The sequence below is a fragment of the Callospermophilus lateralis genome, chromosome 1 (assembly GCF_048772815.1).
Source record: "Callospermophilus lateralis isolate mCalLat2 chromosome 1, mCalLat2.hap1, whole genome shotgun sequence".
NCBI lineage: Eukaryota > Metazoa > Chordata > Mammalia > Rodentia > Sciuridae > Callospermophilus > Callospermophilus lateralis.
The window spans coordinates 208,916,495-208,931,891 of record NC_135305.1 but is presented as its reverse complement, the minus strand read 5'-3'; the positions used below and the strand labels follow the sequence as shown (position 1 = coordinate 208,931,891).

At 50.4% G+C, this 15,397-nt stretch overlaps 1 protein-coding gene across 1 annotated transcript; it reads right to left on the bottom strand.

The window, feature by feature from the left end:
• Positions 1–3,507: 3,507 nt before the first annotated feature.
• Borcs8 (BLOC-1 related complex subunit 8) lies at positions 3,508–15,261 on the bottom strand. The gene is made up of 6 exons (XM_076845359.2): positions 14,978–15,261; positions 11,890–12,002; positions 11,347–11,411; positions 8,300–8,410; positions 6,982–7,057; positions 3,508–5,307 (listed from the first exon to the last, which is right to left on the bottom strand). The coding sequence occupies exons 1-5, from the start codon at positions 15,012–15,014 to the stop codon at positions 7,024–7,026; spliced, it is 360 nt and encodes a 119-aa protein (XP_076701474.1). The 5' UTR covers positions 15,015–15,261; the 3' UTR covers positions 3,508–5,307; positions 6,982–7,023.
• Positions 15,262–15,397: the final 136 nt, after the last annotated feature.

Sequence of the window (15,397 nt, the reverse complement as noted above, 5' to 3'; positions counted from 1 at the left end):
AGTGGGCGGCCCCGCCCCTGGGAGATGATTGGGCGGGGAAAAATCATTTGCATAGAGGGTGTCACCGTGGTGCTGCGGTGGGCGGACATTTGGGCGTGGCCCCGCCCCGAGAGTTCTAAGGCGGGGAATGGGAAGGCTCCAAGTTCGCTGGCAAATTAAGAGGGGAAAGAGAGGACTGGAAGTGTAGCTCAGTGACAGACTGCTGCTTAGCCTGCGTATGGCCCTGGGTTCCACCCCTGCAACACACACACACACACACACAGGCGCGCAGGGGGCTAGCGAGACCTGCCAGGCTTCCCTGGCCCTTGCTGGGTGCCTCTGACCTTACTGTAGACCCCTGATCCTAACCTAACCTTGATTTGGACCCTTTCCCTAAGTCAGACAAGCTTGGACTTGTTCCAACAGGGATGAAATATAACTTGGATCCCAGATCCTGTTGGCCCCGGGGACCCAGCTGACTCCCTCTCATACAGATGCAGGAACAGCATCAAGGGGCTGTGGAGTCACCTATGTGGCCTAACCCAGTTGTGCCTCCTGCCTCCAGACTTGTGAGTCTGGGTGCCTCCACAGGACGGTGACAGACCCTCTGCTGCTGATCCCATGATCCCACGTCTCCTTTCTTCCCACAGTCCCAAGAATATCCTATTTCTTCCACCATCCATGTTCCTGTCCTTCCCACTCCCCTCTGCCTGCTGTTTCCACTTCAAAAGTCAGCTCTGGTGGGCCTTGTAAAACTGGACCCTAGCCCAGACCTCTCAATCTTCCCCTGGGGGCCCAGGACCACAGGGCCAGACCTAGAGAATGGAGGGGGGTTGGTGAGTGAATTGAAGTGGAAAGAATTACAGAGTCCAGGGTCAGGGATGAAGATAGTTCTAGACAGGAGAATTCTGGGGAAGTCCCCAATCTGAGGAAGACAGAGTGCCTACTTCCCCGTCCCTGGGTCAACTTTTCCAATAGGAAGAGTTGGGACACTGAGACAGATGAGAATTAGGGGCAAGGGCTGTGCCAGAGGGGTCAAGGATGGCTTTCCAGAAGATGGGGTATTTATACTGGGCTTTCAGGTATGGGTAGGAGCATGCCACTGGGGGGGCAAAGGAGTTTTCAAGAGAACACAGCACTTGCAAAGGTGCAGAGGAAGAGCAGAGAACATTCTTTGACAGGATCAAGGGTCAGGGTGAGAGGAGAGAGATGAAGCAGTAGGAACGGGTTGCGGTGGAACCCAGGCAGGGGCTTGGAAGTGAAGAGGAGGGGATCCACTTGGGGGTAGATACCAGGGGAGAGCAGATTCCAATGGCTGCCTAGTGTCCACCTTCTCAGGAGACAATGAGATGTGGCTGAACACGTGGACTCAGGGAGAAGCATATGGAAGATGTCCGGGTGTGGGGAACACTGAGGCAGGGAACAGAGGGACTTGGGAGGCTCGTGCCTCTCCCCACTTCTCAGTTTACCTGTCTGTGACATGGGAAGTTTGGACTTCTAGTCTGGTCACAAACTTCTCTTTGGACATAAAAACTAGGATTCATGCTGTGCCATAAGTGGGTCCCTTGCTCCCACCCAGTACACAATACTGCACCCTCAGGTGTCCCAAATATACACCAGGGCTCAAGTCGGGCTGGGGGCTTCAGCCTCAGCTTCAAGGTACAGAACAAGGCTTGGGGAGCACGGAGGTGGCTGGGGAGCCCCAGGCCCCCCAAGGAATGCTCTGTTTACCCGTGGCTGCCCGCCTGCCTCTGATGCAACAGGCAGGCTCTGGTTACGTGAGGGTGGCAGCTGGAGCAGCTCTGGGAGCAGCCGGGGCGTGGTAGAAAGGGCTGGTGGTGGAGCTGAGGCCAGCTGGTTGGAGCTGCTCCCCTGCGCCCTGCCCCTGCCCCCTGCCACTGCCCCGTAAGAGGACTCCCTTCCCTGTCCCTGCCCCCTCCTCCCCCACCTTGCCCCCTCCCACTATTCGGGCTCCCACGCCCCCCTTCCTTTTCTGGTCAGTTTTTTATCCCATCATTCACGATCTTTTTCCCACAATGGTCCCTCCTTACTGCCTTTGCCCTTATTCCTGCCCAGTCCCTTCTCTCATCACTACTCTGTCCATAAGCAAGGCATTGAGTCTCCACTTCAGCCTTCTTAGATGACAGACACCCTGAGTTGTCTGAGTATGAAGTTGGAGGAGGGGTTGGAGGAGAAGGGAGAGAAGGGCCAGCGCGGAGGTCCAGGGAGGGATCCTGGGAGATGAGGGGGACCGCCTGGGTGAAGGAAGAGGCTAGGGGAAATGGAGAGCCATGCCCCCTTTCCCAGATCCTCTTCCAGAATGTCAGCACAGGAAGACTTTGAAGGACTTTCCATGACAAGGACATTGTGGGAAGGCGCTGGGGTTAGAGAACCCTGCCTCCCTGTTCCAGCTTTGCTGTGTACCTGCTGTGTGACTTCAGATCAGTCACTTCTCCTCTATGAGCTTTTTTGCTCATGTAAAAAGTGTAGACCATAGCCGCCCCTCCTCCTGGAGGAGTCAAACATTTCAAGGTCCACCTACAAAGTCCCCTCCTCCAAAAGCCATCCCTGTGCTTCCTCAGTCTGGGGTTCTCCACCCCCACACTCTCACCTAGCCCAGCACTGACAGCGGGTGGGGCCACACGTTCAACTTTGTCTCCCTCAGTGTACGGGCTCCTCAGGGCCAGGCCCAGTGCATGGCAGCCCCGAAGGTAGGTCTTCAAGGGTCTCCTGAAATACTACAGAGCCCCAGAGAAGGTCTGAGGGGTGGGGGTGAGAATGGGAAGCAAGCTTGGGGCCATGTTGTGGGAGACAACAGGGCTAGGAAGGGGCTTCCTAGGGGTCTATGGCAGAGCAGGTCTGAAGTAAAAACCAGGACTTGGACCAGGTGCTAAGGCCAAAAAGACAGCTGAAGAGAAGTCTGATTCTCTTCCTGACCACAGCAGCTAGGGACAGGTGCTGCCTTCTTTTGGGTCTCCTTTCAGCCCATATACATATCTGAAGGAGCTTGGCAGGGCGCCACACTTCACTTCCTGGAATCCCTTCTAGGTCATTTCTAACCTGGTGACCACTGGGTTTCTGCTTGAATGCCCCATGGCACGGCGGCTCCTTCCCTCTCTTCCAGCTGCCCATCCATTTCTGAGCCATCTGGGGGCAAGTTCTACTGAGCAGGGCCTGGGACAAGAGGCTGTTCTTGTTCTTGATGGTGCAGGACCAGATGAGGCCCTGCTGGGTAATCCAGTTCCTTGGAAACTCAGTTTACTCTATTGAGAAACAGGAGCCAGAGTATAGAAGATGAAAAAGGGGGAATGGTCACAGGGTCCCCAAGACCAGCCAGGGCTGCAGATAATGTGTTTGGAAGCCAAGCTCCTGGCCTAGGTTTTGTCTTTTGCGCCCCCTGGCGGCAGACGGGGCGCCCCTAGAGGAGAGGCCGAAGTGTGAATGAGATGCATATTAAGCAGGACTCCCACCGGCTCTCAGAACTCCCCCCCTCCTTTTTTTTTTTAAAGAGAGAGTGAGAGAGAGAGAGAATTTTAATATTTATTTATTTTTTTAGTTTTCGGCGGACACAACATAATTGTTTGTATGTGGAGCTGAGGATCGAACCCGGGCGGAACGCATGCTAGGCGAGCAGGCTACCGCTTGAGCCACACCCCCCAGCCCCTCAGAACCCCCTTGAAAGGAGCAAACTCTTAGCTGCTGGCTGAAGTCGGGGGCTGTAAGTGACATGGCGCCCTGGGAGAGTCTAGAACATTCCATGACTGCTCCCCCAGTCTGGGATATGTGCAATTATCTCAGCTGTCTCCTGTCCCATGGGTTGTAATCTTGCTGTCCGTGTTGGCCTGCCTAGCTCTGGAGCATCCCCGGGCTCATGGGGTGGGGATAATGTTTGCTGGATAAATGGGTGTGTGGAGGACAGATGAAAAGACAGTTGGATGACGTGAGATACCTTCAGGCCAAGCAAATGATTGTACAGACCCCACAGCAGGCAGGGCCCCAAATATGGTGGACCTGAGACTCCCCTCTCCCCCACAGAGTCATTTACAATGGGGAGGCAAGATGGCAGCACAGAAGCTTCCCGGTACACACTAGGAGGGCAGAGGGAGGGCTGAGCCCTGCTTCCTGGCGGTGGGAGACTCATTTCTCCATACTTCCTGTATTCCAGATCTCCTTCACAAGGCCCAGTATCCCAGTAGGACCCATTCTCTCCTTAGGAGCCTTTGGGCCTCATCACCCCTCCCCCTCACTGCCAAGCTGAGGAGTGTGCTTGAGATGCAGCCTGGCTACCCCAACAATTTATTCTGATCTTCCTGATACATTTTATTGGAACAAATAATTTAAGGGCTAACATTTGTACACAATTGGCCTTGGAGGTGTACATACTGAGAACATGTGACACTGAAATTCACAGGACTCAGCGCTGGCTCTTCTGGACTTAGCTGCAGGAATACATCGAAGTAATTTTGGCAAAAGGGTAATTGAAGGGTTCATGAAACTGAATAATTGAAATGTGTTAACTTCAGGTACAGCTGGATCCAGGGCCCCATGAAATATTCTTAAGTGTCCCTCCCTCCATCTACCCATCCTGGTAGAAGAAGCACAGGTCCTTCCCAAGCTTCCAGTAAAATTCCAAGAAGCCCTCCAATTAGGTCACATTTATTTCCTGCTTTCCTTTCTCCTCTTCTTCCCTCTCTCAGCCTATAGAACATGCTCAGTACTGCTTTCCTTGTCCAGATGGAGAAAGGGAGAACTAGAGAGGGCCAGCACCAGGCCCCATATCACCCAGCATGTCAGAGGCAGGGCTAAGACCAAACTAGGAGGCTTAAGAGCCCAGGTCTGCTCTCAAACTGCATGACCTGACACAAGTCACACCATCTCTTGGAGCCTCTCATTTCTTATCTGTATTTGGGGGTGCTACCTGACTAAAGGGGTTGTCTGAGAATGAAAAGAGACAACCCATGAGGAGCATACCACACACAGTGGGTACACAATCAGGATTATCACGGGGGCAATTATTGATCCAAGAGCAGGTAAGAGCGTAGGAAGAAAAGGCATGTCTTGGGATGATTTTAGCTGGGCTTAGAGGTTTCGGCAGGAACAGGTCTGTGTTGGCCCCACTGGCTTGGTCTTTAATCCCTCTGGGTTGCACAAGGTGGTACCAGGGGTCCAGCTCTGGTCAGGTTAGGCAGTGAGGAAGGAGTCTGAGAGGTATAGAGTTGTCCCATGAAGAGCCTGGGCTGAGGACCATGTGGAGGGGTCAGAGGGTCTGCGTGTGAATCTTGGTGCTTCTGGGCATGGGCCTCCACCCTGGGCTGGCTTGCTTCTCTTCTGTAAAATGAGATGATATTGAGGGTCATGGGACAGGAGAAGCAGGGGATGATTGATCTGTGAAGGTCTTTGAAGATCCTGGCAGGAGCAGCTTTGGGGAAAAGTGGAGGTGGAAGGGAGAAGGGAGCGGGTAGAGAAGGAAAAAGAGGTCTGAAGGGACAAAGGTGAGACCAGAAGATTGTACACAGTGGGATTTCAGTAGCAAAGGAAACAGGAGAGGATACAGGAAAGGGAACGACAACAGGTCAGTGTCCTTTATCAAGGGAGAGGGAGGAACCCATGGGTGGGGATGTGATGGGGATGATGGGAGTAGACAGTTGGAGGTGGGAGGTAGAGGATGGGTGTGGCCTAGAGCTAGCACAAAATGCTGTAGGGGGCACTGGGGCAGCTGCTAACCCCTCAGGCAGCCTTTCCTGCTTCAGGCCTTCCCAGATGGCCCCTAGGCAACCCCCCCAACCCATGATTCCTCATTGTTTCCTGACCAACAGCCAAGCCTATGAGCAAGCATTTAGTAAGGACTCACTGGCTGACTGAAGTGCCCAATAAGTGCGGAGTGTGGTGCCCAGGGAGTGCTCTCTGGACACAGGTGACCTCCATGGCCTCTTGGCTCTGGGTGCTGCAGCTGAGGGTATGGGGCCTGTCTCAACTTGCTTTCCCTCAGCCTTTAAGAAGGCCTCATGGCACAGAGGATAATCCCAGCACCTGGCCAACAGGTCCTCTGGATGCCTTGAATCTGCCATGTCTGCCCTCCGAGGGCACAGAACACATCGGTCTTCCTCAGAGATACTCTCCATGCAAGGTCGCTTCATCTTCCAGGATCCACCATCACCTGTGCAGCCCTCCCTACAAGACCCTGGGCCTGCTCACATCACTGAGCAGTGGGATACAACTGTGAAGCGCAGGGGGGTGGGGTGAGTGCTGCCTGCCTAGTACTTGGTCACCAGGAGCCCAGATGGCCTGCTGGAGAGGTCACAGGGAGCCTGGACCCCACAGCCAACACTCTAGTCAAGTGAGGCCACCTAACTATCTGGCTGCAGTTGAACTCCAATGAGTGTCCCCAGGAAGTGGCCAGCAGAACTGCTCAGCCAAGTAACAGAATAGCATGTTTCTGTAACTAAGTTTCTACTACCAGTTCTACAGGGTGTTAAGTTTGGGGATTGTTTGTCATGTACAATAGCTAAGTGCTACAACACTCACCTGTTGTAGCCTGTGCCCTTGTAGTCACCTAATAGGTAACCTTTATAGAAGGAAAAAATAAAGACCAGGGAGGGAGGGAACAGCAGGCGGGTGGTGCAGGGAGGATTCAGAGCTGTGGATATCGGCCCAGTAGGGCTCAGCCTGAGAATGTGTACATGAAGCAATCACCGGGCCTGGCAGGAGAGAGGAAATGTGGGGTCCCTTCTGAGCTTTAGAGTGGGGGGACTCTGAGATCGGGACAAGGCCTGGATAAGAGGCAGGAAGATGGCAGAGAGAGGAAGATGAACTAAGAAGGTCCCTGAATAGCAGAGGCCCTGCAGACACTCTGGGTCTGCAAATGTCTCCTCCCCACTCCCTGAAGCCACCCAACAAGTCCAGTGAGAAGGCCCAGGGGGTTAGACAAGCAGGTCCCTGCTCAGATGCCAGTGGGCAGGTTAGTTTAGAGCAGAAAAGCTCAAAGCCACCCTTGGCACTGACCTGGGTTTGGGGAGGACAGGGGCCTTCAGGATTCTTCCAGGATCAGGCTGAGGAGGGCGGGGGCAGTTCCTCGGGGCTGGAATAAAACATGTGAGGCCCAAGTCAGAGGCCATGAGGCTACTTAGCTGGGCTGGGGTTTGAGTTTACATCACACTCTGGTCCCTCAAGACTCCTGGCCTGGGCCCTCAGGGCATACATGGGACCATTGCCCACTTCAGAAGCAAAGGCTAGACTCACCTATGGGGGACTGGGTGCGTCACACTCAGCACTTGCAGAGAGGTGTGAACGGCATCTCACCACGTCTTTCAGAAGCACAAGCACTTTCGTAAAGCAGCACAAGTGGGGTACCGGAAAGCATTTTGAAATCCAGCAGCTGGTTTTGGCTATTGAGTGAACTCTAGTTCCAATTGCCAACACCAACCCAGCCTGATCTTTGCTGAAGAGCCAGCTCCGTCCCTCTCCTCCACCCTTGAAGGGAGGAAGGGGGCACACCCATGACATACGTGCACAAGGCTTTTTGTTCTCAACAATTCTCATGTCTTAGTTATGAGAAACAGCAGAATTTTTTTTTTCTTTCTAAATGCCTGGTATGTGTGGGGGCGTAAGTATATCAATCTCCAACCTGCAGAAGCCAAATATATCCCAAGGTCGAAGTCCAGCTTATGGTCCAGGCACATGTGTTCAAATGTGTGTTTATTAAGTTATAATGAACATCAAAAACAAAAAGAGCTACTTTCAGCTCCCAAAACTCCCCCCCCCCCCGCAGTATTCAAGGACTGTGCTTTTCATTTTAGACTGTCTGGGCCTCGGCTCAAAGGCTCCCTCTGCTCGACTATAGCCTGGGTAGGAGGAGGCCCCTGCCCAACTCTCTACCTTGCTCACTTACTCCAGCCCCCTGCCTCTGCGATGTTTCCCTAGCATGCCCAGTTCCAAGGTCTTCTCACTCCCCACACCACCATCCCCCAGTCACCTCTGCTTGTGTTACCCAGTCCACCTCCTCCTGAGCCCCACATCCCTTTGCTTCCTTCAAAGCACTGAGGAATGCTCTCATCCATTATGTGTATACTTGGTTGCTGTGAGTCCACCTGTCTTGGTCACCACTGTGTCCCTAGTACCCAGCTCTGAACTGGGCACATAGCAAAGCTTAAGATGTAGGTGCTACAGATGCCAAAGAATAAGCAGAAGTCCCAGACACGGTGAGATAAGGAAAGGGAGTTTTGTAAAGAGCAAGAAGTGGCAGTTCCTGGCTGAGCTGGCAGATGGTTCTTATAGAGATGAGGCTGAGGGTGGTAACTGGGTAGGTGGTCCCAGGGGCTACCTGTGGCCCTGGGCAGTGGCATTCATGTGGTCTCGGATGCTGATGGCCTGTTTGAGCAGACCTTCGACGCTACGGAAGTAGACACTGCTGTCAACCAGGTTCTTGACGGCACTGAAATGGGAAGACAAGCCTGATCAGCTCTGCATGCATGCCAGTGTCCCACATGCCCCAACACTGGAGAAGGCCACTGCCATGTGCTCGGAGGAGGCCCTGGGTGGATCCAGAGCTCAGTGGGTACCTTGGTGATTCCCCGGACCTCCCTCAGGATTCAGATGTTGGATTTCTGTGCTACACACAAATACCACTGTGACAGAGCACATAATGGCAAGACACAACTTTCATTTTACCTGTAAAACTAAAGTTTTAAAGGTGGTATAAACATGTAAAGATGGCCTCAAAAATATCCCAGTAGGGCTGAGGGCTGCAGCTCAGTGGTAGATAGAGCTCATGCCTAGAATGCCTGAGGCATCCCTAGCACCATAGAAAACAATGACAAAAGACATCACTTTCTTTTTAAGAACATGCTCCTGCCTTTGAAGGACACTATCAGCTCAGCAGGGAGAAGATATAAAGGTGAGTTTAGACTGAATCACAATAAGCCACCATCAATTAGGGATGCTGACTACAAAGCTTCACTCAGTTCTGGCATTGGTGTCACAACTGATAAATGAACACCCTTCCCAAGGCCACCAGAGAAAAACATTTACAAAGTTGTTCAGTGTCTTGCTGTGCCAAAAAGTTGCTTGAGTGGCATCATCTACAGAAAAAAACAAATGTGTCATTTTATTTTTATTTCTGTGGTGTTGGGGATGAAACCCAGGGCCTTGTGCATGTGAGGCAAGCACTCTACCACTGAGCTACACTCCCAGCCCCAAAGAGTCATTTTAAATTTCTCCTATTAAAAAACAAAACAAAACAAAAAAGAGTGCCGGGGATCACTTTGACCTGTGAAAGAGAGGGGCTCAGTGTGCACAGGTCTGGCCGGAATCCTTTCATGCACAAGGCCCTGGGGTCGATCCCTAGCACCACTACTGAGATAAAAAAGATCACTCCCATTTATTTTTTTTTTAGAGAGAGAGAGAGAGAGAAACTTTTTTTTAAAGAGAGAGAGAGAGAATTTTAATATTTACTTTTTAGTTCTTGGCGGACACAACATCTTTGTTTGTATGTGGTGCTGAGGATCGAACCCGGGCAGCACGCATGCCAGGCAAGCACGCCACCGCTTGAGCCACATCCCCAGCCCGAGAGAGAGAATTTTAATATTATTTTTTAGTTTTCGGCGGACACAACATCTTTGTTTGTATGTGGTGCTGAGGATCGAACCCAGGCCGCACATATGCCAGGCGAGTGTGCTACCGCTTGAGCCACATCCCCAGCCCACTCCCATTTATTATCAGTCAAGAACATGCGTGAAAATAGCAAATGAAATTGGGGTGCTGGTTGTTATCCCTGATTATGCTTATGCTAAATAGGCTGGCTTGTGGGCCAAAGTTGTAAGATGGTGGTAAAAGGTGAATCTTAACTGGCTCATCTTTTCTTGTTTTGTTTTGTGGCTGTTATGCTTTAGATGTGAAGTGTCCCCCAAAAGCTCATGTATGAAACAATGCAAGAAAGTTTAGAAGAGAAATGATCAGGTAATGAGAACTTTAACCAAATCAGTGCAGTATACACTTGAAAGGATTAACTGGGCAGGATTAACTATAAGCATGAAGGGTGTGGCTGGAGGCAGTGGGTCACTGGGGCATGCCTTTTGGGGTTTATATTTCATCCCTGGTGAGGAGAGTTCTCTCTCCCCTTCCTGGTTGCCATGTACTGGGCTGCTTTCCTCCTCCCACCTTCCTGCCATGATATTCTGCCTGACCTAGAGCCCAGAGCAATGGAGTCAGCCCTCTATGATGGCTTGATACCATGAGCTCCAAATAAACTGTTCCTACACTACATTGTTCTTGTAAGGACTTTCAGTCACAGCGGTTAAGAAGCTGACTAAAACAGAGATGCTGAGAATGAAATCCAGGCTCTCTCACATGGTAGGCAAGTGCTCTACCATGAAACTATAATTCCAACCCTTAATTCACTTTTTTTTTTTTTTAATGGTGCTAGGGATTGAACCCAGAAGTGTTCTACCACCAAGCTACAGCCCCAGCCCTGCTTGTTAAGTTGTCAAGGTTGGGCTCAAACTCCTGAACCACTGGAATTATAGGTTCGTGCCACTGTGCCTAGCTTAATTCACTCATCTTAATGTCACCAAATGAAGTCAGCTTTTCTTGTGTTTGATTGTCCATCTTGATAAACATCTTGCTAATACAAGTTCACCACTGAACCATTTTCCTGAATTTCTAGACCATTTTTAACATCTTTCAATTTTATACCAACCATTTGGTTGGTATGCTGCTGAACTGTTTGAAACAAAAGATATGGGACATGCTAGGGGTGTAGCTCAGTGGGTAGGGCACGTGCCTAGCATGTAGGAGGCCCTGGGTTCTATCACCAGCGCCAAAAAAAAAAAAAATTAGGAGCTGAGGATATGGCTCAGTGATAAAGTACCTGTTCATTAGCATTCTCAAGTCCTGAATTCCACTCCCAGCAACAAAAATAAAACAAAAATAATAACTTGACTCAGGAATTTTAATTTCTTGCTTTCCTAGCAAAATTTGGTTTGTCCATGCAATGAATCTGTGGAATTTTTCATTTACTACAAATGTACCTGGAGATTTAGAGAAAGCTAAATAAAAAGCTAAAGAGCCTTATTTGTGTTTTTGGCCCACCCCCAGCTGTCATTCACTCTCTAGCCTGGCTGGGAGTGGAAAATGCTGGGGGCCCTTCCCAGGATCCTTTTATCACTCTGACCTGTGAAAGACAGGGGTTCAGTGTGCACAGGTCTGGCTGGAATCCACCAGGTGGCCAGGTGAGTCATGATGCAGCAACCACATCTCCATTAGGGTGAATTGGGCAGGGCAGGGTTCCTGGGGTACCAGGCTGGGAATGCCCCTGAATGCCCAGAGGCCAGAGTAGTGCAGGCTGGCCAGGTAACGGGGACTGTGGCTCACCTGCAGGCGTACTCTACAGTGTAAATGGCTCCCTGGCTCTGCTCTTCCCACCGCTGCATGTCCGCCTGAGGGAGGTGAGGGGAACTGTTAGTAGGGGAGGTTACCTCCCAGAGGGCTCCTCCCAGTTGTTTCTGTACTTTCCTTTAGTGGTGTGGGGAATAGAGCCCAGGCCCTCAAGCATGCTAGGCCAGCACTCTACCGCTGAGCCACACCCCCAGTGACCAGAGACTTTTCATCCTGAAACTCCCTTTTCTCCATGGATGATGTTCTGGAACAACTGGACACCACACCTCAGGACCTTTGCAATGGCTGTTCCCTTCACCTGGCACACCCTTCCCTGGGGTCTTCAGTTTATAACTAACGCAGACTGTGACGTCTCCTTGAAAACCTGCCCCAGATCTATCCACCAATATTTTGACCTGACTCAGCTACCACATGCCTCCTTGCTGGTGCCCCGACTTAATTCCTGCCCTAATAGCCCCTGTTCCACACAGCAGGCACCAGAAAGAGGCCCATTGCAGAGAGAGGTTGGTGGGGGCTTACCTTGTGCTGGGCCAGCTCAGGCAAAGAGCGGCGCACATGCTCCTGCAGCCGGTACAGGGCCACAGATGGCTCGTTGGCCAGGACATAGACGCTCTCAGTGAACTTGTCTGTGACTAGGTCCAGGGTCAACAGTCAGTAGGGAGGGGGAAGGGACAAGAAGACAAAACATTAGGCTTCTGTTTGCTCAACTGTGAGCCCAGTTAGAACAGAGAGGAGCACCTAGTATTACCCCAGAAGCTGTGTCACCTGAAGCCACAGGGATGGGCAGGAGACAGAGCAGGACTGTCATACCATGAATTTGGTCTTTTCCCTTCCAAACAACCTTGTAATTGATCTGCCCACTCAGATCCCCTCAAACTCCCCTTAACCCAATGACAAGCCTGATAATGTCACAGGACCCAAAGGGTCTGGAAGCCTCCATCCCTGTATGGCCCTTAGTCATGACTGAACGGTGCAGCATATGCAAGTCTGTGTCTGTCCCTGACTGAGTGCTGGACTTGGAGGCATATATATCCTCATAAGCTCCCCTGAAGGACCAGGCAGAGATCTCCCTCTGTGGATTTTACCTGCGGTCACCCTTAACCCCATCCTGTTTCCCCTTCTCCCTTGTACATTCCTCCTGGTAAGTTAATAGCACACACATCTTCTCCCAGGTCTGCTTCAACACAAGGCATTCCTAGACAGCCAGTAATTCCCACCCTTCCTATCCCATCATGAATCTGCTAGTTTTACCACAAAACAAAGCCCATGTCTCACCTGACTCTTTTTCTATGCAGTACAGGGGAGAACCCAGGGCCTGGTGCATTCTAGGCAAGTGCTCTAATCACACCACAGACCCCAGTGAGTGACCAGGCATGACAGTTCCCTGCCCAGATGCTAGACCCACTTCCTCAGTGGTCTCCCCTACTTCTCCTCCTGCCAAGTTCAATCTCCATGTAGCTGATGAAGTGAACACCAAAGGCACATATCACACTTCTTTCCTTGCTTAAAACCCTCTCCATGGCTCCTACTAGTTAGAGAATAAAATCTGTTTCTCTTATCATGGCTCACAAGGCCCCACATGTTCTGCTTCTGGGTGATGTTAACCTCCCTGCCCTGTACTTTCAGCAGTGTTCAAAAGTTTTTCTAAGATAGTGGAAACATTCTATAATTAATACTATCCAAAATGGTAGCCACTAGCTAATGTGGCTACTGACCACCTGAAATGTGGCAAGTGTGGCTGAGGAACTCAATTTTCAATTTTACCTAATTCTAATCACTTCAAATTTAAATACTCTCATGAGACCAACAGTTACTATATCACAGCCAGCTCTGAACAAGTTGCCACCACCGGGCCTTTGCACCTATTTCCTACTTTGAGACATCCTTTCCCTATTAGCTCCTATTTATCCCTCAAAGTCTCAGCTCAAATGTCATACCCTGGGCAAGGTTCTCCCTAACACCAACTTTCTTTTTTTTTTTAAATATTTTAATTTTTTAGGTGTAGATGGACACAACACAATGCCTTTATTTTTATGTGGTACTGAGGATCGAACCCAGGTCCTGCCCATGCTAGGTGAGCATTCTACTGCTGAGCCACAATCCCAGCCCCCTAACATCAACTTTCAATCAGCTGTACCCTCTCCCTCATTCAGGACCTCTTCTCGTTGTTCATTTCTCTTATATCTATTGTGATTTATTACTTTACATGTTCACAAGAAAAAATAAAGCTTGAATTCATGAGGCAGGGGCCTGAGTCTGTTTCCTCATCCGTAAAAATTAAATAATAGTACCCATCACGGTTTGCTACAGAGATAGATCCAATGCTGTTGCCCACTGTGACTGTCATGGTGAGAACTTAAGTGAGTCAAGGGAAGCCACACAGGACTCTGATCTATGTGGGCTGGTCTAGCTCACCACTGTGTCCTGAATGGAGGGGGAAGAGGAGGAAAAGGAACTTAAAGGGTGACTGGCCTGGTCCTTCCATAACAATGTCCCTTCTGTGGTTCTAAACTCTTATGAGCATGTGCAAGGACATAATGGTAGCAGGGGGGACAAAAGGAGGTCGCTTATAGAATCCCAAGTGGGCAATGCATACTTTTTCTTCAGCTTGGCCCCAGGGAAAGAGGGTAACTTTTCCCCTTTTGTCCTCCTGGATTGAAAATTAGCATAACAGTAATTCATAACGTATTTTTAATGAGAAAAGAGAATTAAATGTATTTGTGTCTTCTAAATAATTAGAAATACCTTGTGAAATAACGTTTATAATTTAAAAAGTTTGTGAGGGCTGAGGGTGTAGCTCGGTGTAGATTGCTTGCCTAATATTTGAAGCCTTGAATTCGATACCTAGCATCAAACATTTTTTAAATACGTTTTTCAAAAATATATGTAAGCCGGGCGCAGTGGCACACGCCTGTGATCCCAGCAGCTCGGGAGGCCAAGACAAGAAGATGGCGAGGTCAGAATCAGCCTCGGTAAGGAGGAGATGCTAAGCAACTCAGTGAGACCCTGTCTCTAAATAAAATTCAAAATAGGGCTGAGGGTGTGGCTCAGTGGTTGAGTGCCCCTGAGTTCAATCCCTGGTACCCTCCGCCCAATAAAAAATAAGATAAAAATAACAGTAGCTCGTGGCACTCCAACTATACGATTTAAGGACACTAGCCGCACAGCGATTACCACGCCCCTAACTTTCTTCCAATTTATTACCAATATTCGGTTATTGACACGCCACAACAATCCTACGAGGAAATATACTCCCCTCCCATTCTACAGATATCAAAACGAAGCACAGAAATTTTAAAGGTTTCAAAACTAGTCAGTAGGGCTGGGGATATGGCTCAAGCAGTAGCGCGCTCGCCTGGCATGCGTGCGGCCCGGGTTCAATCCTCAGCACCACATACAAGCAAAGATGTTGTGTCCGCCAATAGCTAAAATAATAAATATTAAAAAAAAAAAACTAGTCAGTGGGCGAGCTGGCATTTCATGGCAGTTCAGTCACTGCCCACCCCCACCACACACTCCCTCCGTGCCTCTGTCATGTCGGTCCTTTCTCAGTTCGAGTCTCCAAGAGTTTCTGTATCCCTCCATCCTGTCCGGGGCCCTGCCCCACCTTTCTTCCCCTTGAGCTGCATCTCTGGTTCCTCCATAGCGACGGCAGCTAGCAGAACCAGAGAACAGGAACAGGAAGTCCAGAGGCTGGGACTTCTGCTTAAACTTTCCCTGCGGAAACCGGACGCGGCAGGCCTCCAGTTCCGGCTTGCCCTGCCTGCTGCTCCTCCTCCTGGAACCGGAGAGGGGCTTAAAGTGAGAGATTAAGGGGAAAGAGGTGCCCTGAGGGCGGTTGAGGGGGAAGAGATACCCCTGAGACACCAGGTGGAGAGGCGAGAACTCTCAATTCCCAAACCCCCTTTGCCCTCAGCAGTCGATTTGGAAGAAAAACACCATGCATCACCCACTTAGGACGTAAAAATGCCCTCCTTTCCCCGCCCCCCTACTGCCACTAAGTCCCTCCCTGCACAAGTTCATAAGT

Excerpts from the sequence above, each read along its gene's own strand:
- Borcs8 (XM_076845359.2), bottom strand. The coding sequence starts at position 15,014 with ATGGAGGAACCAGAGATGCAGCTCAAGGGGAAGAAAG. Across the intron at positions 12,003-14,977 it reads GCAGCTCAAGGGGAAGAAAG|TCACAGACAAGTTCACTGAG; the intron begins GTGGGGCAGGGC and ends CCCTGGACCTAG. Across the intron at positions 8,411-11,346 it reads ACTGTAGAGTACGCCTGCAG|TGCCGTCAAGAACCTGGTTG; the intron begins GTGAGCCACAGT and ends TTCCCATTTCAG.